General features: G+C 32.4%; 2 protein-coding genes across 2 annotated transcripts in view; both read left to right on the top strand.

Moving 5' to 3' along the window:
* LOC131957764 (uncharacterized) overlaps positions 1 to 14,875 on the top strand; it is a 21,766-nt gene extending 6,891 nt beyond the window's left edge. Inside the window, exons 5-12 of the mRNA XM_059322533.1 lie at positions 448 to 717; positions 979 to 1,119; positions 1,956 to 2,225; positions 2,488 to 2,628; positions 9,267 to 9,536; positions 12,008 to 12,154; positions 13,201 to 13,482; positions 14,577 to 14,875. Of these exons, the coding sequence (XP_059178516.1) occupies positions 448 to 717; positions 979 to 1,119; positions 1,956 to 2,225; positions 2,488 to 2,628; positions 9,267 to 9,536; positions 12,008 to 12,154; positions 13,201 to 13,482; positions 14,577 to 14,875 (1,820 nt within the window). The remainder of the gene's footprint in view (positions 1 to 447; positions 718 to 978; positions 1,120 to 1,955; positions 2,226 to 2,487; positions 2,629 to 9,266; positions 9,537 to 12,007; positions 12,155 to 13,200; positions 13,483 to 14,576) is intronic.
* A 3,802-nt stretch (positions 14,876 to 18,677) lies between these two features.
* LOC131957763 (uncharacterized) lies at positions 18,678 to 24,028 on the top strand. The gene is made up of 11 exons (XM_059322532.1): positions 18,678 to 18,864; positions 19,019 to 19,147; positions 19,493 to 19,644; positions 20,100 to 20,213; positions 20,377 to 20,446; positions 21,268 to 21,429; positions 21,550 to 21,666; positions 22,121 to 22,226; positions 23,024 to 23,091; positions 23,358 to 23,558; positions 23,877 to 24,028. The coding sequence occupies exons 1-11, from the start codon at positions 18,678 to 18,680 to the stop codon at positions 24,026 to 24,028; spliced, it is 1,458 nt and encodes a 485-aa protein (XP_059178515.1).
* The last annotated feature ends 2,776 nt before the right edge of the window (positions 24,029 to 26,804 follow it).

Below are 26,804 nucleotides of genomic sequence, written 5' to 3'. Positions count from 1 at the left end.
AAGCTCGAAATAATAGTCGGTTTGCTCAAATGATTATATCTTAACCATTCTACCGAAACTACAATTATTTCAGGCATAATGGGGAATCAAACTGGCCTTTGATTTATGTAAAAAAAATTAATAATGAAGTCCTAGTCTAAAAACAATTAATGCAGGCTTTTTGGTTTGTTTATCTTGTATTTAGGAAATTAATACAATTTACACTGATTTATTATTATATTCTTTAAATTATTTCGGGGCCCCCAGAATATTCACCTTAATTTTTTAGCTATTTTGGTTTATAGGTAAATTCTGAACTCATGATAGTTATATATGTAATTCCCCAAACGAATAAAATAGTTTAAATATTATAAATAACAGTTAAAGAGTTATTTTTAGTTGATCTCAATTCATGCAATGTGATTAAAAATGAAAAATGCTAATTTAAAATGTTGATAATAAAACCAGTTACACAGCTCCAAGTACAAAGTCCATCTGTACAAAGTAGAACAACCAGCTCCATCTACATAACTTGGACAGTCAACTCTCAAAACCCTGCCAATGTCAATTATAAAATACAAGCTGGCTCTTCAAGCCCAGTTACAGCAGGTTCTAATGGAGGGAATGCCACTGGTCTAAGTCCTGGACAACAATACAACTTGTTGATTATTTCTACACTTCCTGCAGACATGTACTATCCCGATCTAACTACAAATGTTTCAGTTACATTTTTGACTTGTAAGTTTCTTTTATTTTATTTTTATACAAAGGACATAAAAATCAAATAAACATAAGTTAAAAATGTATCCAGTTGGGCTTTTCATTTGAGAGGCGAGGGGGGGGGGGGGAGAGAGAGAGAATTACTGTCTTGCTACTGTCACTAGAAAAATATTTTTGCAGAAACCTACAGTCAAGCTTATTTTAGCTAAATATCTTTATCTAACTTTAAAGATAATTTGGCAAATATGCTCATGTACACTACTTTAATTGATTTTTCAGCCAAACTGCATGGCCAAGATTGTAGTGCAGACTTTGATTGTGATAATCAGTTTTCATGTGTAGACTACAAAAGTGGTGGCAAAAAATGTCTGTGTAAAGATGGGTTTTATTATTATACAGGAACCAGTAAATGTACTTCAAGTAAGTTCTTCATTTCCACACTTGATATTAAATTTAATGTTTAAAGAACAGATAAAAGTAATAATGAAAAGTGTTCATAGACATGTAATCTGACACTTAAATCGTCTACAAATAAATTGGAAAGAGTCAGATAATTTTGCAAATTTTACTCCAACGAAAAAAATGTTCAAATTTAGCAAAGCATTTTTGTTTAATAAAGCCTTAATAAATGACTACTCTATACGCATAGTAAATTGTGCATACTGTTTCAACACTAGTAAACGGATTTCAATAAATTATAATGTCATATTTAAACAGTGTTATCAACAAATATGTATCATAAATAATTAATCAATGGTTGAAAGCTTGTTCAAAGTTATAATTATACCTACAAAAATTTATGTTTACTACTGCAAAGACTAGGGACGGAGTGGTCTAGCGGTAGAGAGCTGGACTGCTAACCCGTAAGTCTCGAGTTAGAATCCGGGTTCAAGTTAGTAGACCGTCCCTGAGTCCACCCAACTCTGATGGGTACCTAACTCACGTTAGGGAAAGTAAAGGCGGCTGGGCATAGTGCTGACCACACTATCTCTTCATATGCCGAGGTCACAGAAACAAGTGAACTCTACTTCACTTGCCCCATAGACCGTCAGGTTTGAAAGGGAAACTTTACTTTTTTACTGCAAAGACTGAAAAATTGACCCAAAGGTTATTTGCACTAAGAATATTGAAAAGAAAACTTTCAATTATAAATTTAATTTTAAAGGTAATGTATTAACATTTTAAACATGTTAATTATACTTAAAATGCAAAAATTTAAACCCATCAATTATGCAATAATTTTCTTTTCACACCAGTTACACAGCTCCAAGTACAAAGTCCATCTGTACAAAGTAGAACAACCAGCTCCATCTACATAACTTGGACAGTCAACTCTCAAAACCCTGCCAATGTCAATTATAAAATACAAGCTGGCTCTTCAAGCCCAGTTACAGCAGGTTCTAATGGAGGGAATGCCACTGGTCTAAGTCCTGGACAACAATACAACTTGTTGATTATTTCTACACTTCCTGCAGACATGTACTATCCCGATCTAACTACAAATGTTTCAGTTACATTTTTGACTTGTAAGTTTCTTTTATTTTATTTTTATACAAAGGACATAAAAATCAAATAAACATAAGTTAAAAATGTATCCAGTTGGGCTTTTCATTTGAGAGGCGAGGGGGGGGGGGGAGAGAGAGAGAGAATTACTGTCTTGCTACTGTCACTAGAAAAATATTTTTGCAGAAACCTACAGTCAAGCTTATTTTAGCTAAATATCTTTATCTAACTTTAAAGATAATTTGGCAAATATGCTCATGTACACTACTTTAATTGATTTTTCAGCCAAACTGCATGGCCAAGATTGTAGTGCAGACTTTGATTGTGATAATCAGTTTTCATGTGTAGACTACAAAAGTAGTGGCAAAAATTGTCTGTGTAAAGATGGGTTTTATTATCATACAGGAACCAGTAAATGTACTTCAAGTAAGTTCTTCATTTCCACACTTGATATTAAATTTAATGTTTAAAGAACAGATAAAAGTAAAAATGAATAGTGTTCATAGACATGTAATCTGACACTTAAATCGTCTACAAATAAATTGGAAAGAGTCAGATAATTTTGCAAATTTTACTCCAACGAAAAAAATGTTCAAATTTGGCAAAGCATTTTTGTTTAATAAAGCCTTAATAAATGACTACTCTATACGCATAGTAAATTGTGCATACTGTTTCAACACTAGTAAACGGATTTCAATAAATTATAATGTCATATTTAAACAGTGTTATCAACAAATATGTATCATAAATAATTAATCAATGGTTGAAAGCTTGTTCAAAGTTATAATTATACCTACAAAAATTTATGTTTACTACTGCAAAGACTGGGGACGGAGTGGTCTAGCGGTAGAGAGCTGGACTGCTAACCCGTAAGTCTCGAGTTAGAATCCGGGTTCAAGTTCGTAGATTTAATCTGTATATTATTATAATCTAATAGGTATACAGTCCACACCAATGAAATAGTAAAACAGAAGTAAGTTTTTAGTGGTCTACTACATTTTTGTGGATTTCCACATGGAGGGTCAAAAGTGGATGCGTGTGGATGAGGAGTCTAAAATTTAAAAAAAAAATTGTGTGGATGTCATAAATGGATTACCCCATACTTTATATTTTAAAAATATCCTACCTGGTGTGCAACTCACTAAGTAATAGTTGGTTTCAACACACAAACAACGTTTAATGTTATTTTTATCATTTCTGCACTCAAATGGTGATGAACATTCTTCAGTCCGATTACATTCCCCACCATGGGATTTTTCTAAAATAAAATACATCTTATTGAAATGATTTTATTCATGTTGATTTGTCAAAACACTTAAAAAATGTAATTTTATCAATGTGTTATTGCATGAAATATATTGTAGTTCAAACTCTTTCTTGTTTTAAGTATACTGAGCATATTTATTTATGCAATATATAGCAAGCAATATGATAATAGCACCAGTGTTTACTAAGGAAACGTGACAAACTGCATCCTTACGTTAGGATATGAGCATTTTGAATAATAGCAATGTCAATTCCAATATTAAAGGTAATAATAATAATAATAGTTTCATGTTTACACAATTCATGTAATCTGCAATTGTAAAACTATACAAAATTATTTATATGAAATTACATTAATTACTTCAAAATTAAATGATACAGGGATAATCTAAAATAAATGTGTGATATGATCCAACACATTCAGTGCTTATAAAGACTAAATATAACAGAATGATAACATAAAAAATGCTGAAGAAAATGTTATTAATAATACAATGGGAAAATGTGTCTTTTCTCCTATCTGCAAATGTAAATTTCATATATTTTGTCAATAATCCATTTTGGGTAGATGCACTGTGAATGTTAAGGGAGAAAGCTTATGCTTATATCCATTTTAAATGTAGAATTAATGTTATTCAAGTACAGTGATCATATTAATGGCAATGTGTGCTTTCTTCAGTAATGACTCTGCATTAAAAACCTGGACTCTATGGAAATCAATGTATATTTAATTGGCTTAACTTATCTCATATTCAATGATTTAGGCATAAAAATCATACATAATAGATCATTTGTTACATCAATTTCAAATTTGTGGGAGGAGAGGTTGACTTAAGGTTTTAAGCAGGGCTTATGCATTATTGTGATTTTGACAATTTTTTTTCTGTTTTGAACTGTGCTTAGTCATTATTATTATTATATTATATTATATGCTCAGTATACTTAAAACAAGAAAGAGTTTGAACTACAATATATTTCATGCAATAACACATTGATAAAATTACATTTTTTAAGTGTTTTGACAAATCAACATGAATAAAATCATTTCAATAAGATGTATTTTATTTTAGAAAAATCCCATGGTGGGGAATGTAATCGGACTGAAGAATGTTCATCACCATTTGAGTGCAGAAATGATAAAAATAACATTAAACGTTGTTTGTGTGTTGAAACCAACTATTACTTAGTGAGTTGCACACCAGGTAGGATATTTTTTAAATATAAAGTATGGGGTAATCCATTTATGACATCCACACAATTTTTTTTAAATTTTAGACTCCTCATCCACATGCATCCACTTTTGACCCTCCATGTGGAAATCCACAAAAATGTAGTAGACCACTAAAAACTTACTTCTGTTTTACTATTTCATTGGTGTGGACTGTATACCTATTAGATTATAATAATATACAGATTAAATATTTTTTCAAATGTTTATTATGAGGCTTCAATATTAAAAATACTAAAAGTAGAATATAGAGTCTAGAGAAAAATATGTAGTATGTTTAAAAGTTTAAAATCTAAATCTATTATTAATTTTAATGATTTTTTCCATTACCAACCAAAAACTCTAATTCTGTTTACTTCATTGCTTGCTGATGTAATCCAACACTAATTGTATTAGGCGGCCATCCGGTGTTAGAGCCTTGTCGAGGCTTGGCAGCTTGTGTATCCTGACCACCCCCAGAGCTATACCAGCGGGAGTGTAAACTCCTGGTAGGTTCAACCAAGCTGGGAAGATCTGCGCGGGTAGGGATCAGACCAAAGCTAACACCCTGGTCCCTCAGGTTGGGGGTTGAAACATAAGGCTAGCAACCTTATCTCGTAAAAAAATATACCGCTACAGACACTGCAAGTACACAAATCCAACACCGACTTGGTCAAGGGGGATCCTCTCTAGAAGAGCCCATGATGCCTACTAGTGAAAGCCTAACGGAAGGTAGTTTGCTGACAAATCTCCTAACGCCCAAGACCAAAACCAGATTAGGGACCTGGAACATCAGAACCCTATATGAAAGCAGCAGATCAGCCCAGGTCGCCAAAGAAATGAGGAGGTATAAATTAAGTCTTAGGATTAAGTGAGACATGATGGAACGGCAGTGGCCAAACTAGGTTGGTCTCGGGAGAGACTGTCATCTACTCAGGTCACGAGGACGAAGATCATGAACACACGCAAGGTGTAGCCATAATGATGTCTCCAGAAGCAACAAATGCTTTGATTGCATGGGAACCAGTCTCGCCACGACTCATAGCAGCTCGTTTCAATGCCAAGGGAAGGAAAACAACTTTAATCCAGTGCTATGCACCCACAAATGCTGCAACAGATGAAGAGAAAGAGGACTTCTACAGCGCCCTACAGGCTCAAATCGACAAATCACCAAAAAGAGATATAAAGATAGTAATGGGAGACATGAATGCCAAAGTTGGAACAGAAAATAAAGAACGGGAGCTCACAATGGGGAAAAATAGAATAGGCACAATAAATGAAAACGGGGAACTCTTTGCTGATTTCTGCGCATTTAATGATCTAATTATAGGGGGGACAATTTTCTCTCATAAAGATATACATAAGACCACCTGGACGTCACCCGATGGCAAAACAAAAAACCAAATTGATCACATCACAGTTTCCAGAAAGTGGAGAAGTTTAATGGATGTTAGGGCGAAACGAGGTGCTGATGCAGCCTCAGACCAGCAACTCGTGGTTGCAATATTAAAATTAAAACTAAAATCCTACAGGGATCGAGCTGATAAACCGCACTTTAAATTCAATACAACATTTCTTAGGTGTACAAAAATAAAGGAAGACTTTAACTGCGCAGTAAAAAAAATAGGTATGAAGCACTCTCCAGCCTGGGGGTCATCCATAAATGACGTCACACTCGTAGGGGGGAGGGGGGTCCGTAATTTTGTGACGATGTGTGATGAGGGGGTGGGGGTCAGATGTTGCGACGTCACATTTTTGCATTATAAAAAAGCAATGTTAGAAAACAAATTTTAGACGTTATTTCGCGTTTTAGATAACTGTTTTAATAAATTGTAATAGTTTAGACAACATTTTGGAAAAATATCAATGTTTAAAAAAAATTCAACTGCAATTTTGAGGGGGGTTGTAGGTTGAGGTGTGACGTCATTTTAGGGGGGGGGGTCTGGCTTTTTGTGACGAAGTGCGACTGAGGGGAGGGGGGGAGGTAAAAATCGTCAAAAAAAGCGTGACATCATTTATGGATGACCCCCTGGCAGAGGAAACAGTAGAGCAAAAATGGCTAGGAATACAGAAACTATGGAAGTCACCATGCACTGACATATTGGGGAGAAGAAAAAATGAACAAAAAGAATGGATCACAACAGAGACATGGGCCAAAATTGAAGATAGAAAAGAGATAAAGCAGAAGATTAACAAATGTAAGGATGAAAAAGAGAAAATAAACCCCAGAACACATTATTGTGAAGTAAATCGCATGGTCAGGAAAAGTGCAAAAGAAGACAAAAGACAGTTCATACAGGAGATGATAGAGGAGGCAGAAACTGCGGCACGACAAGGAAAAATGAAGAGGCTCTATGAAGTAACCAGGACACTATCAGGTAAGAACATTGATCCCAACAAACCAGTAAAGGATAAAGTAGGAAATATCTTAACAAGTGACACAGAACAGAGAGACAGATGGGTACAGCACTTTGATGAGATTTTAAACCATCCTCTCTCATCAAACATCCCGGATATACCACCTGCAAACCACCTACTAGATGTGTGTACAGATCCACCCACAAAGTTAGAAACAATAAGAGCAATAAAGAACATGAAAAATGGCAAAGCAGCTGGCCCGGACGGCATCCCACCAGAGGCACTCAAAGCAGATCCAGCCATATCAGCAGACATACTACATCCTCTACTTAAGCAGATGTGGGAAGAAGAGATAATCCAATCTGACTGGAAACTGGGATACCTGATAAAACTGCCAAAGATGGGAGACCTGACACAATGCAACAACTGGAGAGGGATAATGCTTCTTTCAGTTCCAAGTAAGGTGCTGACAAGAATCATCCTAGAGAGACTTAGAGATGCCTTGGACAAAAAGCTGAGACAAGAACAGGCTGGTTTTCGTCAGGACAGGTCATGTACTGACCACATTGCCACGCTGCGCATCATTAATGAACAGTCCCTTGAGTGGCAATCCCCCTTATACATGACCTTTGTCGACTTCGAAAAGGCGTTTGACAGTGTGAATAGAGATGTTATCTGGAAGTTAATGAGCCACTATGGAATACCCAAAAAATTTATATCTATCACACAGAAACTATATGAAGACTCCACCAGTCAGGTAGTACACAAGGGAAAGCTAACAAAACCATTCACGGTGACGACGGGAGTAAGACAGGGATGTATGCTATCGCAAATGATATTCTTGATGGTAATCGACTGGATCATGCTGAGGGCCACAAAAAACGACACAGGAATCCAGTGGAGTTTCACAAAAAGGTTGGAGGATCTGGATTTTGCCGATGACATCTGCCTACTATCTCATAAGCATCAACACACGCAAGCCAAACTAAATCGGCTGTCTGAAGAAGCCTCCGAAATTGGGCTAAAAATCAATAAAAACAAAACAGAGGTCATCAGAATCAATAACTGCCAGGACCTGCCCATACAGCTAAATGGAGTAGATTTACGAGAAACAAACACATTCACATATCTGGGAAGCGTGATCAATAAGGACGGGGGAGCAGACGAGGACATAAAATGCCGTATCAACAAGGCTAGATGTGCCTTCAACTCGCTGCGCCCGATGTGGAGGTCCACGGCCCTGTCACTCCGGAGCAAAATTGGGATTTTCAACACAAATGTTAAGGCAGTGCTACTCTATGGCTCGGAGACCTGGAGGGTTACGAAGACAAATACTGATAGGCTACAGGCGTTCGTAAACAAATGCCTACAACATATACTCAAAATAAGATGGCCGGACAAAGTATCAAACAAAGACCTGTGGCAAATTTTAAAGCAACAAGCCAATAGAGAAAGATATTAAGGCCCGAAAATGGGGATGGGTTGGACACACGTTAAGAAAAGAAAAAGAAAACATCGCAAAACATGCATTGGACTGGAATCCCCAGGGGAAAAGGAGGGTGGGCCGACCAAAGAAAACATGGAAGAGAACGGTTGAGGAAGAGGCAAAAACAGCTGGGCTCTCATGGGCACAGATTAGAGGAGCTGCCCAAAACCGATTCCGCTGGAGATGTGTGGTTGCAGCCCTTAGCTCCCGAGGGGCCATAAAGGAGTGATGATGATGATGATGAATTGTATTAGGGCTCATCCATAAATCATCTCACACTCCGGTGGGCAGGCTCTGACTTAGGTATAAATACTCTGATTTATTTACATGTTCATCTGTGTTTATTTTTAAAAGCAGCCGTTCTGTCTTAAGTTTACTTTTTATATGGAAGATAAAAAATTAATGTTTATTTTAAAATGTTAAATTCAACATGTGATGAATTATTTTTGGGGTCCTAGAATATTGACCCCAAGCTATATCTGGTTTGGCTTTTAGGTAAAGCAGGAACTCATGATAATAGTTTTTGTAATTTCCCTAACCAATATAAATAGTATTATAACTTAATATAATATATATATATATATATATATATATATATATATATATATATATATATATATATATATATATATATATATATATATATATAAAAGAGGTAGAACTAATAGTTACTTCTTATCAGGTCTAATTCATATAGTCATAAAATGTTTTATTAAAAATGTTAGAATTATATTATTTTTATCACAGTCACACAGCTCCAAGTACAAACTCCATCTGTACAAAGTAGAACAACAAGCTCCATCTACTTAACCTGGTCTGTCGACTCTGGAATCCCTACCAATGTCAATTATAAAATACAAGCTGGCTCTTTAACATCACTCGCAGCAAGTTCTACTAGAGGAAATGCCACTGGTCTAAGTCCTGGACAAGAATACAACTTGCGGATCATTTCTACACTGCCTGCAGACAGCTACTATCCTGATCTGAGTACAAGTGTTTCAGTTACATATTGGACTTGTAAGTATATTCTTGTTTTATATTTAAGGCCTCGGGAAATTTGTATACACCGTTAACACCTATTGACTTTTTTCTTGTATATATCTAGTTCAATAAAAATGGTTGTACACCTAAAAGAGACAGTATTGTAATCTTGCTAAAAAAAACATGAAATTTTGACAATTTTCGACGTTTTACACCTCAGTACTTCATCACATACATGAATTAGTATGTATCGGAGTGTTTATTTGTGAAATAATTAATAAAATTTTTATTTAAAAAAAAACACAGTCCGTTAAAACAACAGATCCTGGGGGTTAGGTTACTGATCCATATCTTAAAACCAAGGAGATGAGATGGTGGAAGCGAAACTTTTATTGATATACATCTTACACATTTGTTTTACATTTATGTAAAACAAATTAAAGCAGCTAGTTATAATGTTACAGTAACTGTTCTTTAATGCCTAAACAAGTTTCATGGCTGCTCGACTTGGACTAAAAACAATCAGAACACTCCCCTTCAATTTCTTTATAGAAGTCAATTTTCACTTCTTTGTCACCAGGTGTTACCCACCCACAATGTATTTTTAAGGGTAGGCCTGCGATAATAAACAGTTTTAAGTATAGTGGAAATGCATTTTGGTCCATATATTATGGTTACTATATAACGCAAAGGCCCAATATACTAACCTAAATAATATACCTAGGCTAGAAATTATACCAACAACGACTTGATTACACCCGACTGTGACAAGTTAAGCGATAAAAATTGATGTCCTATTGGCTCAGAGTGACCCTACTTTTAAAATTATGTTTAAACTTAATTAAAAAAGGTATTTTAAATTCTCTCTTATTTTGAACAAGAACAATCAACTTTTCCCTTATTGAGCTAACATAGTGTGATTATGTTCATTGTAATACTTCTAAAAGATACAAAAGAAGATAAATATTATACAGACGAACTAGAAGTAAATCTCAAAGCCAAACTACTTCAGCGGACTAAAATTTCCTGGGGGGGGGGGGGGGAACACTGTTTAAAGTATATATTTTCTACATAAATTCAATTTTTTTGGGGGGTGGAGGGACGGTGGGGGGGGGGATTAGACTCATCGAGGGGGAGGACTTCGCCTCCCCCCATCTCACCCCCCGGCGGAAAGATGCCTGGAAGAAACACTGATTGCTATTTACGAGGGAAGAGTTTTAAATAGTGTATTTTTTTTTTGTATTTTATACCCCCTGATTGTGTATTTATACTGTGCTGTAATATTATGTACTGCGCGGTAATGTAAAATATATTGCGTCACAAGGCAATTTAGCCGTAACACCATGACAAAAATTGAAAAATGTACTGTCAAAATTATGTTTTATTCAGTTAAAATACTAAAAGATTAGGGAGAGAGGGTTGACACCCCACCGAAAATAATAAATTTTCGGGAGAGGAGTTGGTCGGAGTTACGCCATCAGTAAACGCTCAGGGGGACAGCCGACCTTGTGGCCACTAACCGCACACAATTTTATTTTTTAATCATGATTTATTTAGATTTGATTTTTTTTCATGCTTTTAAGTTTGCAAAATTATTAATGAGCTTCTTGAGATCTCTTTTTAGCTGGCCAAGGTACTGGCCCAAAAGGCATATTTACAATTTGTTTCATAACATCATCATAATATGCAAATAATCAGATTTAAAAATCCCATCATAGACATCAAACTCTCCACTATCACCATCGAATGTTAAAGAAGTTTAATACGGAACTGGCATACCCGTCCGCATTGTTGCAACCTAGTCTTACATATAAGGGAGACAGAAGGGAGATGCAGGTTTCTGGGTGGTGGTGGGGGGGAGGGGGGCGCCTGTGGTCTTATAAATACGGGGTGGTCCCTTATCGAAGACACCCCTCACACCACATACGGGTGCGCCCTTTTTTATTCCACCCCCCCCCCCCCACACACACACACACACAAACTGAATGCCACTGCCTGTACACTATGAAAGGTCTTGAGGCCTTTTTGAAATTTTAATCATTTCTACAGTACAAAAAAAAAACTTGATTTCCATTCCCTTTTTAAAATTGTTTATTTAAAATAAATATTAAAATTCCAACGTAAAAGATGTATCTTTTTTAAAGAAGGAAAATGGACCCTAAGTGCATTGGGCCCCTATGCCTTGCTTACTCTAGCTTTACGGTAGCTGCGCCACTGGTTGGAGGGATCCCTTTCAACACTAAAATTAAGAACGCAGAAGAAGCAAAGAAGAAATGACCTCGGCTTACGAAGGGATAATGTGGTCAACACTATGCCTAGCCGCCTTAATTTTCCCTAACGTGAGTTGTGTGGACTAAGGGACGTTTTATTTAGTTGAACCCGGATTTGAACTCGAGACACGCCGTCCCATATATATCCCATACCTCTGTTTAATTGGTAGATTTTATGTCGATAGAATGCTACAAGTACAATTTTACAAGTTTTCAAAATAAATAATATTTTTACAGCAAACACGTATGCTGGACATTGCAGTGACTCAACATCAGATTGTGATGTTGGTACAAAATGTATAACACCATTTACCACTGCCAACACATTATGTTTTTGTGACATTTATCAGAATTATGCTACAGATAACTTTAGATGCCTTTCCTGTAAGTATTTTTATTATATTTTGAAAGCAAAGCATAGGAATTAAATATTTTAAAATAGTTTTTTTACATTTTATTTTAACAAAGAACAATTGAGCATATTTTGAATCTCGTAATATTTTGACTGCGTGTTTCACTCATAATGTTATCACAAATCTGTATAAAATAAAACTGTCAATGATCAAGCCTACTAAGAATGCTGCCTTAATATAGTTAGAATTTATGTCATCTACTAAAGTATAATTCAAATTTTTGAAACCTATATTTTCTTTTTTTTTTAAAAAAGCAGTGTAGGCCTAAAATAAATATTGAGACAATGTAAAACATGTAGATATTTTGTTTGAAAATTTATTTTTAAAATAAAATATAAAAGCGTTTCACAATATTATAAAGAGTTTTATTCTATCAACACATGCGATCAAGAATGTATGGTGGATATATAAACTACCTATAGTTTGCTTTAACACTTTTTATCCTGTGACTTTGCCTTGATAACAGACTAATTGTTCCAGAACATTAGTTGCAACTGAAATGTTTGGTCAAACTGGCAATCATACTAGGATTGTATTATATTGTACGCGTAATTTGTGTACACATTATTACAAAATTTTGTTTAGAGAAGACCGCTCACGGAGTTTCTGCACAGTCAATTAATGCTTGTCTTACAAAAGTGAAACTTCAGGCTGTAATTTATGCTTGATGAAAATAAATGGAAACATAGCCATAAACGTAAAAAAAAAATATTTTTCAAGTAATCTGCATTTGCAACTTTTATATAATTGATTTTTAAAATATTACATTTTTTTTCAAGCTCAAGTTTTTTGTATTATGTTTTTTTACGTCCGTCACGAAGGTGACGTTGACGATAACACGATTCTTATCCATGTCAAAAATAATAATAAAATAATTTTTTCAACTCGTTGATTATCCATTTTGCCGCTACCCACTAAAAGCATAACTTTCATTAGCATATTTTTTAAATATTGTATTGAATTATTTATTTAAATCTGCACTTGATTATCTTGTATCTTGAATTTTTTAAATTTTAGTGAGCAGCTTACAGGTAAAAAACGTACAATGGACAGTAGGAACACACAGCATCAATTTCACCTGGTCAACTACAAATGTACTCAGAGCCAATGCTACATATGCCATCATTTATGCAGCCAACTCAAACACATTGCTAAATACATTTTCTGGAGCTACTGGAGCAAGTTTGACCAATCTTGTCACAGGAACCAAATACAGCTTGAGGATTAGAAGTGAATTACCAAGTGACAACTATTATAACAGTCTAAGTTTCATTGGTGATGTTCTTGATATTGTAACGTGTAAGTTGCTTCATCTGTGCTTTCCTTTACCTAGTAATTTTATCAGAAAAACAATCAAGTCAGATTACAGCATCACGTGTACTTTTATTAAAATTCTAATTATATAATAAAAAAAAAAAAATATATATATATATATATATATATATATATATATATATATATATATATATATATATTGATTCAAGGTTTTTCCTCTGTCTGTGAAGTACGAATATGACAAAGCTTTTGATTTTAGTCACACACAAAGACATTTTTAGTTCTCTCAATTTACTTTTTTATTTTCTTAGCCATGTGTGGATGCAGTTTTTAAGGTTGTCTAATATTTATAAACTTTGTCTTTGAAAGGATGTAATCATCATCGTTTACTTGTAGAGCTTAGGGATGCAACCACACTTCTGCATATTACTTGGTTTCAAGGGAATCCCTCCAAATTTGGTCCACGACATTTCGGCAGCTCCCGCTTCTGTTACAAGTGATCTTTTCCGAGTTTATTTTGGCCTCCACTTTTTTCTCTTTCCTTGCAGATTCCAATCTACTGCCTGTCTTGCGGTGTATCGTTTTGTACAAGATGTGTCCGATTCATCCCCGTTTGCGATTTGGCATTTCTTTTCCAATGTAGTTTTACCGTGTTACTTTCCGTAGATGGCGTTTGTAAAAATTTTCAAGCAATCTAATGTCCAATATAAGGACCAGACATCTGTTTACGAAAATCTGAAGTTTGTTGTTATTAGGTTTAGTAACTCTCTATATCTCTCAACTATAGAGGAGAAAAGATTTCATTAAAACATGTTATTTATATTTCTCCATGTCTTTAATTGGCTTTTTTTTTATTAAAATGAATAGATGCATTAAGTTTTAAGGTCTGCCCCATGAAATAATAAACAAAACATTGTTTTATTTTTACTGAGCATGATCTTAAAATCTGTGTTCTCTGTGCAACAAAAATTTAAACAATAAAAACTCTCATAAAGAGATATAATTAATTTTATTGTATTTATATATAAGTGTATGCTGTTTAATGAATGTAAAACTAGCAGTTGCAAATTTTTACAGTATAAAATAGTTTTAATAATGTTTTTTTTTTAAATTGGCAGATCCTGGGAAGCCAGGATATGTTTATAATGTTACACAACTATCAAATACTACAACCAACGGACCATACGAGTACATAATTTATTTTGGTGCATCGGAAGGCAATGTAGCAAGTTATACATTTGTTATAAAGAACAACACTGGTCTTGTAGACACTTTGAGCAACACCACACCATCTGTTGTATCGAATAAACTGACCCCAGCGAGAATCTACTCGTATGAAATAACAGCACAAAACACTGTAGGAAACGTGAGTGAGACAACAACTGGCACTTTTTCAACATATGCAAGCCGTAAGTAGCATCCATAGATCTATTTTTATTTTATTATAGATGCAATAAGAAGGTTTTATTGACAGCTATGAAATCCGCCTTTTGAAAGCTCTGTTACTATATCATCTGAATGGTTCATTTCTAAAATGAATTAAATAACTTTCAATTCATTTCAATAATTTGTAAGGTATTGATAATCCGGTAACATCATTGTTCGAATATTATAAAAAAATATTAGTTTAAAAAACTCCTCACTAGGTAGGTGATATGATGTCAGTGAGGTTTAGTTCTTGCTTGCGGGTGATTTAGAGAAAGACACAGAATTGAACTGTACAAACACTAGGCGAACTGCGTATAAATGTATTCGATACACATACCAGATAGTGCTTCTCGCAACTTGTAAGCGATTTAGAAGTGAAAATAAAAAGCTAACCTTAATCTATTGCGCTACGTATAACTCTAAAATAAAAAACTAAATAGGTTAAATACGACTGCAATAATTTAGCTATTAATTACAATAACAGGTTCAGATCAATATCTAAACAGTAATAATAAATCTTACTATTTAAAATAGTTGTGACAATTTAAATTATAGTGAAGAAAATCTAACACATATATCAGTTTTCAAGTGACTAAAACATTGTATACTACATCTACTTATCCGTGAGTGTCTAGTAGTGCCGTATAAGGCATAAATCTTTGTTGTAATTAACACAAAACATAACTACGTGACAACTATTTTAAAATTATACGTCACTTATTAAAAACAAAGTTAATTGTAAGAATAAGTAATGTATTTATTAAATTATACGTTAATTATTAAAAACAAGATTAACTGTGAAAATAAGCTATGCATTTATAATACTTAAAGCATTTATCATAATTTACGAGGTGAATCTAACCGGAACAGAAAAATAGAAAATATACTATCAAAAATAGAACCAGAGCACGCGCTAATCAGTCACAGTGTGCTTTGTAAACTTAGAGTTCAAAGCTAGTAAGAAAAAACAAGTTTCTGGTTTCCTACACTTTGGTCTTATTTTTTTGTGTCAACTGACAGTCTAGCAAGTATGAGTGGACAGTGTGTCATCCACTTCCTGAAAATGCAAGAAAGGCAGAATTCAATTTTGTTAATTTTTTTATTTAAATGCACATGTGTCTATTCTACAACATGCTACACACTACTTATTATTTAACTCTATCATTTATTTCTCTGCTATAACAATTATATAGTACCTAGTTTGACATCAAATGTTTCACAATTATGAACGTAATGACATATTATCTAATCAAAATCTAAATATAACGGCGTTTTATCTCTTTAAATTTACCAATAACAAATCAATACCGACTTATTCATAAAGCTTTTGATGAGCCATCAAACCTGCAAATACCTGCTGAAAATATCACAGCTGACACAGTTATTGTTACCTGGCAGATGCCGAACAATCCCAATGGAAACATCACAGGATATGTTTTGTATGTGACTCACAGCAATCACTCATGTTTGCAGGTTTACTATGTGGGGTGTATGGACTGTGGTCTGGTGAGTAAATATGTAAACATAGTACACATACTGTTATTAACAGTTTTTCTAATCATGATGAAAAAGTCACAATGGTTACTCGAATTCTGTATTTTAAAGCAAATAATTTTCCTGGCCAGTGTAGAGATATAAAAAGATTATTATTTATCAACAAATATGTACGATTTTTTAATAATCTGCTACCGGCGTCTAGCCCTTTTTTATTTTACAAATCACATTACTTGTGAGATTATTCAGATCCGTAAATTTAATTACAGGAATAATATAGCTGTAATGCAATCATGACCAAACAAAGGTTCTTCAAAGATGAAATCAACTAAACCATGAAATATGTAGGCCAATAGTAAACTTTAAAAAAACTGTTAATAAAAATAAAAAATAAAAAATTTGCTATTTAATTTTAGAAATCTTCATACTAATATGTTTAATAATAAATATTCTGATTTTTTATTCTTTTAAATTCTAATTTCCTTCTAGATTTTAATTCCAAACTTAGAGTCTAATAAATTTTATCTGAAATTTATTCTCTTCATACTTTTAGCAAAATTTGGCTACTCCTGATAAATGCCAACAATCTGAAATAACTAGGAAAAACTACACGCAAAATGATTTGAATAGCCATAGCTCGACCATCTCAGTGGATATCTCTAAGTTGGACCCTTACACCAACTACACCGTGGTAGTGTTACCATACAATGATGCTGGACAAGGCAAGCAGACAAGTCAATCTTTTACTACCAGAATTGCGCGTAAGTATTGCTGTAATGAACAGACCATTATTTTTACAATAATTTTTATTCAATGGAGTTTGTGTAAGATCTTTGATAACTAGAGGTTTTAAATTATAAGTAATAGACTGCTTTGTCATTTATGTAATCCTCAAAAAATTATTTTTGTGTACGAATATTAACTTTAGACTGATCCTTAACACACATACATTCAGCATCCATACAAAATATAATGAATCTTTAATTATTTATTTTTGTATAGGCTACTACTTTAACAACCTGCATTATATTTTTGCATATAGCAAAATTAACAATCTATATAGCTATTCATTATTTAAATGTACATATATGTTTACTTTTAAATACTTAATTTAGAAATGCTCAATAAAGAAAATGCTAATCCTAAAAGTTCTACATGTTGAAAATGCTAAATGTTAAAACGGCAAAAAATTACAATGAATGTATTGAAAAAAATATATGAAATATTTAAAAAGAATTTATAGTTTACAATATTTTTAATATTTTTAATTTTTAATAAGACCTACGCTGATCAACACCATGTGTGGGGGTCGGCGTGGTCGAGTCGGTAAAGCTCAATGTTGCTCAACCGAAAAGTCTTGAGTTCAAACCCTCGGGCAGATGAGGCTCGCTAGCTGGGGACGACTCCTCTTCTAGGAGAGACAACTCCAATATCAAACAACTGCCTTGTAGTTTGTTCTTGGTTGGACAAAGGCTGTGGAAGCAAATTAAAAAAGAAAAGCAGTTAACGGCCTCAATGGCGCATAACCTGTGACATGTATACTTAATTGTGTTCGAGGCATGGTCGAGTCGGCAAAGCTAATGGTTGTTAAATTCGAAAATAAAAAAGTCTCGAGTTCGAACCCTCTGGAAGGTATATTAATAACGAAGAGGAAGAACACCGTGTGTTTATATCTTCCTCACGTTTGTCATCTTATTTCATAAGACTTCTATTTCTCTGTTTTATAATTAATTATCCATCCCCTAAAACAGTAAAAAAAATAATTTCTTAACTAATGCATGGGAGATAATTTCTTGTTTTTCAACAAACTAGTTATTAATATAGTTGTTTTTGCTATGAGAAAACCACATATGATACAAATTTGATGCATGTATATTGGGAAGAGGTAAATTATTTTTTATCAAAACATTGTTTTAAATTGTGTCTACATCGAGCTGTGAAAATAAAAATTAGCTGATTATAAATTTTAAAACTTAAAAAAAAATGTTTTTATATTCCATTCCGTCATGCCTTATAAAATGCAGGGTCTGGTAAATAATTTAGGGTAAATTAATAAGGATGACGTTATGGAAAATAATTTTGATGTCTGTTCATTCAAAATGTACTTTATTTAAAAATAAAGATGAAATATATGAAATATAACTTACATTTCTTAAATTTAAAATCAACAGTAGTGGGTACAAATAAAACGTTCTACAATCTTTAAGTTCATTTCTCCGTTCCTCTCAAAAGGAATGTTATGATGTAAATAAATGTAGACCCTATTAGAAACTTGGAAAAACTAATGTTTAAATTTGATGACAGCTGCAAGTAATCTTATCAGTGTAAGTCTAAATGCTACAAGGGATGCAGATAAAGTTGGATTAAATGTAACTTGGATACCTGGAAGATTTACTGGACCTACAAATTACACTGTTAAACTAGAGGAGAAAATAAGCTTAAGTAGTGACAGTTACACCGCTAAAGATACTAAAGAAGTTGTTGGTAAGATATTTTTTTCTAGTTATCTAACTAGCTTTAGTAGCCAAAATCTGTCAACAAGAACAGCCCGAATGCACAATTGCAACCTGAGTTATATGAAGTGTTATGAATTATTTTAAAGGGGCTAACATACAATTGCTTTATTTTTTATTTTTAGGTTATGATAAAAACTTCTTCAATTTCCCTGAGCTTCTGGGTTATTGGGATTACAAGGTAACAGTTACAGCAAACACAAGTGAAGGTCAAAGTTCACCTAAAGTAGAAAGTAAAAAAACTTTTATGAAACGTAAGTACTTAGTTAAGAAGAGTTTTTCTATCTATTTAAAGGTCAAATTCGTGCTGAGTGGTTTTTAGAGTGTGCTGCTGATACGGGTGTTACTTATTTCTAAACATGTAACTAGATAAAATGATGTTGTTTGTTTGCTATAGGTATCTTTCGCTCCTGAATTGTAAACAAGTGTAACATCCTAGTATGTAAACTAAACCTAGGCTAACAACGTCTTGAAGAAAAAAAAAGTGACGAGCTTACTTAATTTACTAACATTTTACTATCTACTACTTATAAAGCTTTATTCAAAAATTTCAACATTTTTAACATTTGAAATTCTTAATATTTCTATTTTCAAAACAGCTCCAGGGTTAGCAACTTTTAACATTACAGTTGATCCTATCGTAGCCACTAAAGTTACTATTTCAATCAACTGCCCTGAAGAAAAAGAAAGGAATGGTATTATCGTGAAATATACAGTTAAAAAAATACTTTTGAGGGCTGACGGTAATGATGTAAGTTTTACTTTTATTAAAGAAAATATTAAATTCTAGACAATTTATGGTAAATTGCAAGTTTTACACATTTCAAAATCAAAGTGGATAATTTTCTAGAGAATCCACAGTTTAATACAATCATCATTTCAAGGTAATAAAAACAAAATAAATCAATCTATATTTCTAAAACGTGGAATTGTAAACATGCAGATATCTCTGGCATAATAGTCTAATGATAGTTCATTATTATGCATCAGATAATAATATTAATGATTTTAGGGTAATGTCGGTGGAGTGGTAAGATATGTCCAAATAAACCTTTTAATTTTTTAATAGTAGAGTATAAAGGAATAGGTTAGAATATAAACTATTCGTTTATAATTCAAAAATAATCTTTTCGAACATTTGATAATTGAAATTAATAGCTTATACAAAACACAGCCTTGAACCCTTTTACACAATTTTTATTACAGCCAGATATGATTCTTTTTCAAAGCATCGATAGAACACAAGAGAGTGAAAATCCGTGTGAAGTGACAAAACAACTGCTAACAGATGTCAGAGTTGAAAGGAATTATTCAGTTGAAGTATGCTTTTTGTTGTAAAAATAGGTGGTTTCACTATTTCTTTTAAAACCATTCACAATTTTAAGAATTACTATATAGTTTTTATTCACAAAAATAATCGTTAGAAATAAAATAATTTTACGTAATTAGATCTATTTAAATTAAGATGAATTATTTTCTGCAGGTAGCAACAATTAACAAAGAATTTTCAGGAGTCTTTTCAGGAGGCTATAACTTTTATGTTCCCGTAAAATGTAGGATTCCATTTTTTAAAAAATATTTATATTGTGATCAGTAGTATCACAAAGCTGGGGCTGGCGGCCCGATCCGCAAGGTGTGACACAAAGGGGTTTAGACCAATTCCAGAATATTGTAAAATGTTCTAAAAAATTAATTTTGATCGAGGTAAAATACTATAACGTTTTGGAAAGGGCTAACACGAAAGCCAAAATGTTAAATAGTTAGAAATTGGGGACGACAAAGCGAGTTATTCTTTCATGGGGCTGGTTATACATTCATATTTTAAAATCACTTTGGTTTAATAAGTGTTAACTAAAATTGGCCTAACTTTTGCTATTCATTTATTTGCTTTTTTCGTTAATTTTAACATTGCATTCATGAGTTTAATTCTTTGCAAATCCTGTATAAATATTGAAATGATTTTTCAATAATCAAAATCTAGTGTATTTATGTAGTCTACACCTATTTTTGCATTAATCTTTAAACTAATATAGCGCTTAGATGACAATAATTTACTTTCAAATAATAAAAATGGCAAGGGGATGCTAACATTGCTAGGAGTAGATTATTAATACACCAAATTTCATACCAACCATTTAAAAAAAACTTACCAAATATTACAAAAAATAAAAAAATGCTGTTTTCAACTACGCGAGTTTTATTTTAAAATAACACAATATTACATTTTATGGGACACCTTATCCTATACAATTTAAAAGCTTACTAAATGAGTTAAACAAAAGTAAACAAACATTTAAAATATTAAACGCAAAATTTCAACCAATAAGTTGATATCCTTCATTGCTGTATGAGATATTTCATTTATTTTCTATAGTACCTTTCCCTTTGGCAACGGATACAGTAAAAATGTTAAGTACCTCGGAAACCAAATTAGAAGTTACCATTTGCAGAGATTGTGTGGCTAGTGAAACACAGGGTAGAATACAGATTTTGTTGCTGGCTGTATGCTCAGTATATTCTAACTGTTTTCATTCTGGTAAATACTAAAATACATAAAACAGCAAAATGTATGGTAGTTTCTTTGACTTACAGATATATTATTACAAAACAATTATTGAAGCGTTTATATTATTTAACTAAAGTTTTTGGAATTAAGGAAAAAGAAAACGATCAATTGAAGCAATTATAAACAGTACGTGGTCAGAAGCTAAAAAATCTGGATTTACTATTGGATATCGAACAACACCATTAGATTGGTTGAACCAACTGAGAGGTACTTTTCATGTGATATTTTTATATCATTTTCTAGCATAACAGACATTATAAAAAATAGTCAATATTCACTATTGATTCGCTATTGATTTATTTTTTTTAACATTTTTATTTTATTATTTAAAAAAAAAACATTATTCACAATTTTTTTAATCATTGATATTTACATTTATCATTTCTTGATTTTGGCATCCATTAGATGTATGTGTCCTACTCATAACATTATATTTTTGTTAACATTGTCACCAGGGCTAGAAATCATATTTATAGAAGCAAGCATTTGTTAGGTGTATATATATATATATATATATATATATATATATATATATATATATATATATATATATATCAGTCAAATATTTTTATTATTAAAAGTCGGATTTGCAAATCGCAGTACACTATTTGTTTTAACATAGCTTAAAATTTAGAACTTAAAGTGTGATAACTTCCATCAGTGTCTCAAGACCGGTTTGTTAATTATATTATTGGACGTGACACCACTTGTGAAATTGGGGATACAGGTTACTGCAATGGACCTCTGCCATCTAGTACAAAATTCAAGTAATTTTTCCACTTTAATTTAATAAATTACACGTGTCTATTAATCTAAAATAGTCTTAAATTGAAAATTTTTAAGTAAAAAAGTGCAATTGTGTACAAGTATTGTAAAAATGCTAGCATCAAAAAACTTCGAGAAATATTTCACACTGATCAACCTATGATAATTAAAACCATTTCATATACGTTTTAAATAATACGTCCCTAATATTACGTACATGTCTAAACGTATCACTGTTTTAAAACTTTTGCTGTGTTTCCTAAAATATTTCCTAAAATTATTTTACCTTTTACAAATGTATTCTTCTATCATTTGTAAAATGGATGCCATGTATTATAAAATTTACATTCCAGCTTATGTAGAATGAGTACATAGTATACAACCGGCTGTAATTAATAGTGTTATCTATTAGTCCCACTTAACTATTCGGGTACATTATAATTACTATATTTAATTAGAAGACGATTAAAGGGTTTGATATGCATTATTACTTTAGTCTCTTTTTAATATGCTACATTTTTTTATATCATTCTGGCTTTGATTGTACATTTTTTTAATTCAATAAATATATAGTATCTACATATAAGACATATAAGACGGTATAACTAAAATGAAGCTAATTCTTTTTTATTAAACTAGCTATAAGAGCAACCACTTAATCCTTATTTTTTCCATTAAAACGTTCGATATCTCATTTCATTTATGTTCAATGAGATTTCTTAATTGTAAAAACATCATTAATTTATAATTATATAATATAATTTTTCTAAAGAGTAATTATTTTTTATTTTATTAACAGAATTCTTGTTCTAGAATGTAACAGTGCTGGTTGTGTTTCATTATCTTCAGAAACAGTTGCCACAAAAGGTATGCTATTTGTAAATTCATATGCATAGTAGATTATTTCTATATGTATCTTCCAATTTCTCCAAGAAGCTGTATTATGAGTTGAAATGGTTTATTGTGTTTTATTCTTCTTTATTCTTTCTTTCACATACTGCAGTTTATGTTCTTCTCCCTTCAAGGTTTAGTATTTTCATTGCTATTACTTCATTTGAACAAAAGTTTAAAATATTATTTGAATTTTCTTTTTTGAACCAATATTGCAAGTATTGTTTAACTATTATTATCAGATGAAGAGGCGAATTACACCGCACTTGCTGTTGGTTTGAGTCTTGGACTTCTGTGTATTATAATCATAAGCATTGTTGCTGTCGTTTGTATAAAACGACACCACAGAAATAAGAAGTCAGAGGCTATGAGGAGACAAGCACCTCTCTATAATACTTTAAACAGAACTTTTCAAGATGATCATCTTTATGGTATTGCTAATGGTATGTTTGTAAAGCTACTTACATTTACACATCTTAATGATTTTCTATTCAAATATCTTCAAATATCAAGGATTACAAATATCAGTTCCAGCACCTTACAGATGATGTAGATATTTATTTAACATATGTAGAATGAGTAATTAGACAATTTAGTAATGATAACTTTTTGGGAGTCTTTTCTTTGATAAACATTATCTCAAATAACTTTTGTAAAGTTGAATATTTGAGATGGTAGTTAACTGAAGAAATTCAAAATTTTACTAAAGTGTAAGCCTATTCGTTTTAAATATCCAAAACGAAATTTTTATTGTAAAACAGATAAGATGACTCCAGTTATCCGTGAACCAGAACATGTCAACCAGCCAGCAAGCAATGAAGATGTCTATCAAGAAATACCTGACTCCAAAAACTATCAAGTTACCAGCGTTGATGATTATCAAAATTCTATCAGTGCAGTTAAAAGCAAGTAAATGGACGACGATAAAATTCAATAAATTTAAAATAAAAAGATGTTTTCAAAGCGTAGGTTCTTTTGCATAAACACACATAGACTAATGAATATCTGCTAAAACTTTACAGAGCAGTTTAACTTTTTACTATCAAGAAATTAGATCAATGAGTGCAGATATTTTTTTTAAAAGTAATGAATTTTTAAATTTCAACATATCCCACAATTAAATATTTAAGCACCAAAAAGAGTGCCCAATTTAAAAAAAAAAACCACTATTGGAGACTATTGTTTACACGAATCATTATAATTCAATTGCCCTAGCTACTAAAAAAGTTGATTTATTTTCATTACTTAATTTTTTTATCTTAAACCATATATTTCAAAAATTAACCTCCTATTTGACTTTATCACTATAGTAATTAAGGTGCATGTTTGACCTTTTTGTTGATTTCTAAGCTAACATTTATAATTAGTTTATTAAAAACATTACATTTACTAATTTGAACCTCCAGTTATTTTTTTACATTATTGTTTGTATTTAAATAAATACAAATCAACATCATTTTTATGAAGAGCACAGTAATTAATTAAGACAATAAATTTACAAGACGGTATTAATTACCAGCACAGAGGTCCAAATAATAAGCTACAGCTCGGGATGCTAATGAGTACCAACGGGTATAAAGATACAAATTTTAGCACTATTACATTATATAGTCGACAAGGTCTGGTGGCTTTGTTTTTATTTGCATATTTAAGGAAGTTTTTTTTTCTATTTCTTAGGGCACTATTTTGCAAAAGTTTGTTATTAAAACGCTTTTTAAATTAATTTTGTATTAAGATTTTAAAATGTTACATGGATGTTTTTTAAGCTTATATTAAATTGTATACGTGTTACTTTTTGGCTGTATCTTTTTGTTTTAAAGTGATTCGTTTTACCTCATACCTTATGTCTAATTTAATGTTATATAAGTGATTTTTTAATATATATTTTGTTTAGTTTTTAATTTTTAAAGGATGTTTCATAACGTTGGTTAAATTTTATTATTGTGTTTTGTGGGAGGGGTTCGATTTATCATTAACTTTTTATGGATATGCATTTTCTCTTGTTAGGAGTAGGGATTGTAGTCTGTATAGTTGGTGTGTTGTCTATTGATGATAAGGTTTTTATTGTCATTTATGCGGTAGTTTTTCTCATCAGATTATTTAGGATATTTAGATTTTTCAGGATAAGGCTTATACTAGTATTAGTATGCAACCAACTCATTTGATTGATGACAAAAATAAAAGATTTGTTATTATAAAAAACATTTTGGCTTATGTAAACACTTTATCTCCTTGACAGAGAACTACCTTTTCACTAAAAAAAACCACTATCGTTTTCATGATGAGTCTTTGATTTTTTTTTTATTTTGAAAAGACAATAAAGCTTTTGTTTTATATTTATCTTATAAAAAAAATATGGGGCCACTAAAAGTAAGCACAAGTGCTGTTTCCACCTCAGTGGTATGGCCCATACGATGTCCCAACCAGTAAAAAATTATTTCAAGCTCGGGTGGATACTGAGAGACACGGGGAAGTGCAGTGTTTCTAGAAGTGTTTCTAATTAGCTTAAAACTCCCTCTCCATACCACCGAATATATATATATATATATATATATATATATATATATATATATATATATATATATATATATATATATATATATATATAGACATATATACGTGTGTATATATACGTGGTGAGGGTGCTAGATAGTTAGCCCTGAACGCCAGAATAGTTTGCAGTGCCTTTGGTTTACCACTGGAGGCCGTTAGATAAAATAGCTCAAGATCCAGTTTTCTGGAAAATTAGTTGGCTTTCTATGTCCTAGAGTAAAAGCTGGCTAACAACTTCTGATACTATAAATTAAGATGTACAAATTAAGCTCTCATTTATTAATCACTGACATTGACAATCTTGTTTCATTTTCTTCACTTTCATGCCTATTTTTGGCAAGTTCAGTAAATATTTGACAAGCTCTCTTATAGTTTGCTCTGAGTCACGCCTTTCGCTTCACTCAATCGTTTAGGCTCGGTAAAGATGCCGGTTACATCCTGTTTGCAGGTGTAGAGTGGGGACTATATAAACCTTGCCGCTTAGAATAACAAGTGTAGCTGAATACAGTGTGTTCGTATGTTAAGTCAGTCGTGTGCGTTCTCCTTAAATAAACTAGACGCTGGAAATGACATGGCTCTGGTTATTTTAGTTTATACAACTTGTGTTGGCGAAACACACAGTATGAAAGCTCAGATACCACTAAAATCTTATTTTATAGGGAAAAACATTTTAAAAAAAAACAAACACAGTGACGACAGTTTTGCAGAAGACAATGAAAAGATCAAGCAGAACTTGTTACCTCCCCTTTGTTTCAAATCGTTTGAAAACTAAATTATCTGCTCCTAATAACCGTCACTAATTCGACCCGACTCTACTATTATAAACATTCGGCGTGAACCACAGCTCACCAGACTGGTGGGGTGGAGTGTTAGCGGTATTGTCTTTTGCGAGGGAGGGGGCCGATCGGCGCGCGTACTTGGTGGTGGTGTCCCGCAAGGTCTCATGAAGAGAATTATATATATATACGAGCCGACCCGCGGCGTATCATACGCCGCTATTTAGTTGTTTTATTTTCTACTTTTCAGTAATTCATAATTTGTGAATTCGACAGTACCAATGCTGCCACTGAAAATATTTGCTTTAAAACATTATAAGTAGGTCGTTAAGGACAATAATCCCCCACCCTCCTTTCCCC

This window comes from Physella acuta, unplaced genomic scaffold, assembly GCF_028476545.2.
Source record: "Physella acuta isolate Inbredline_101_S28 unplaced genomic scaffold, ASM2847654v3 ptg001264l, whole genome shotgun sequence".
NCBI lineage: Eukaryota > Metazoa > Mollusca > Gastropoda > Physidae > Physella > Physella acuta.
The sequence above is the reverse complement of the archived record's forward strand: the minus strand, read 5'-3'. Positions and strand labels throughout refer to the sequence as shown.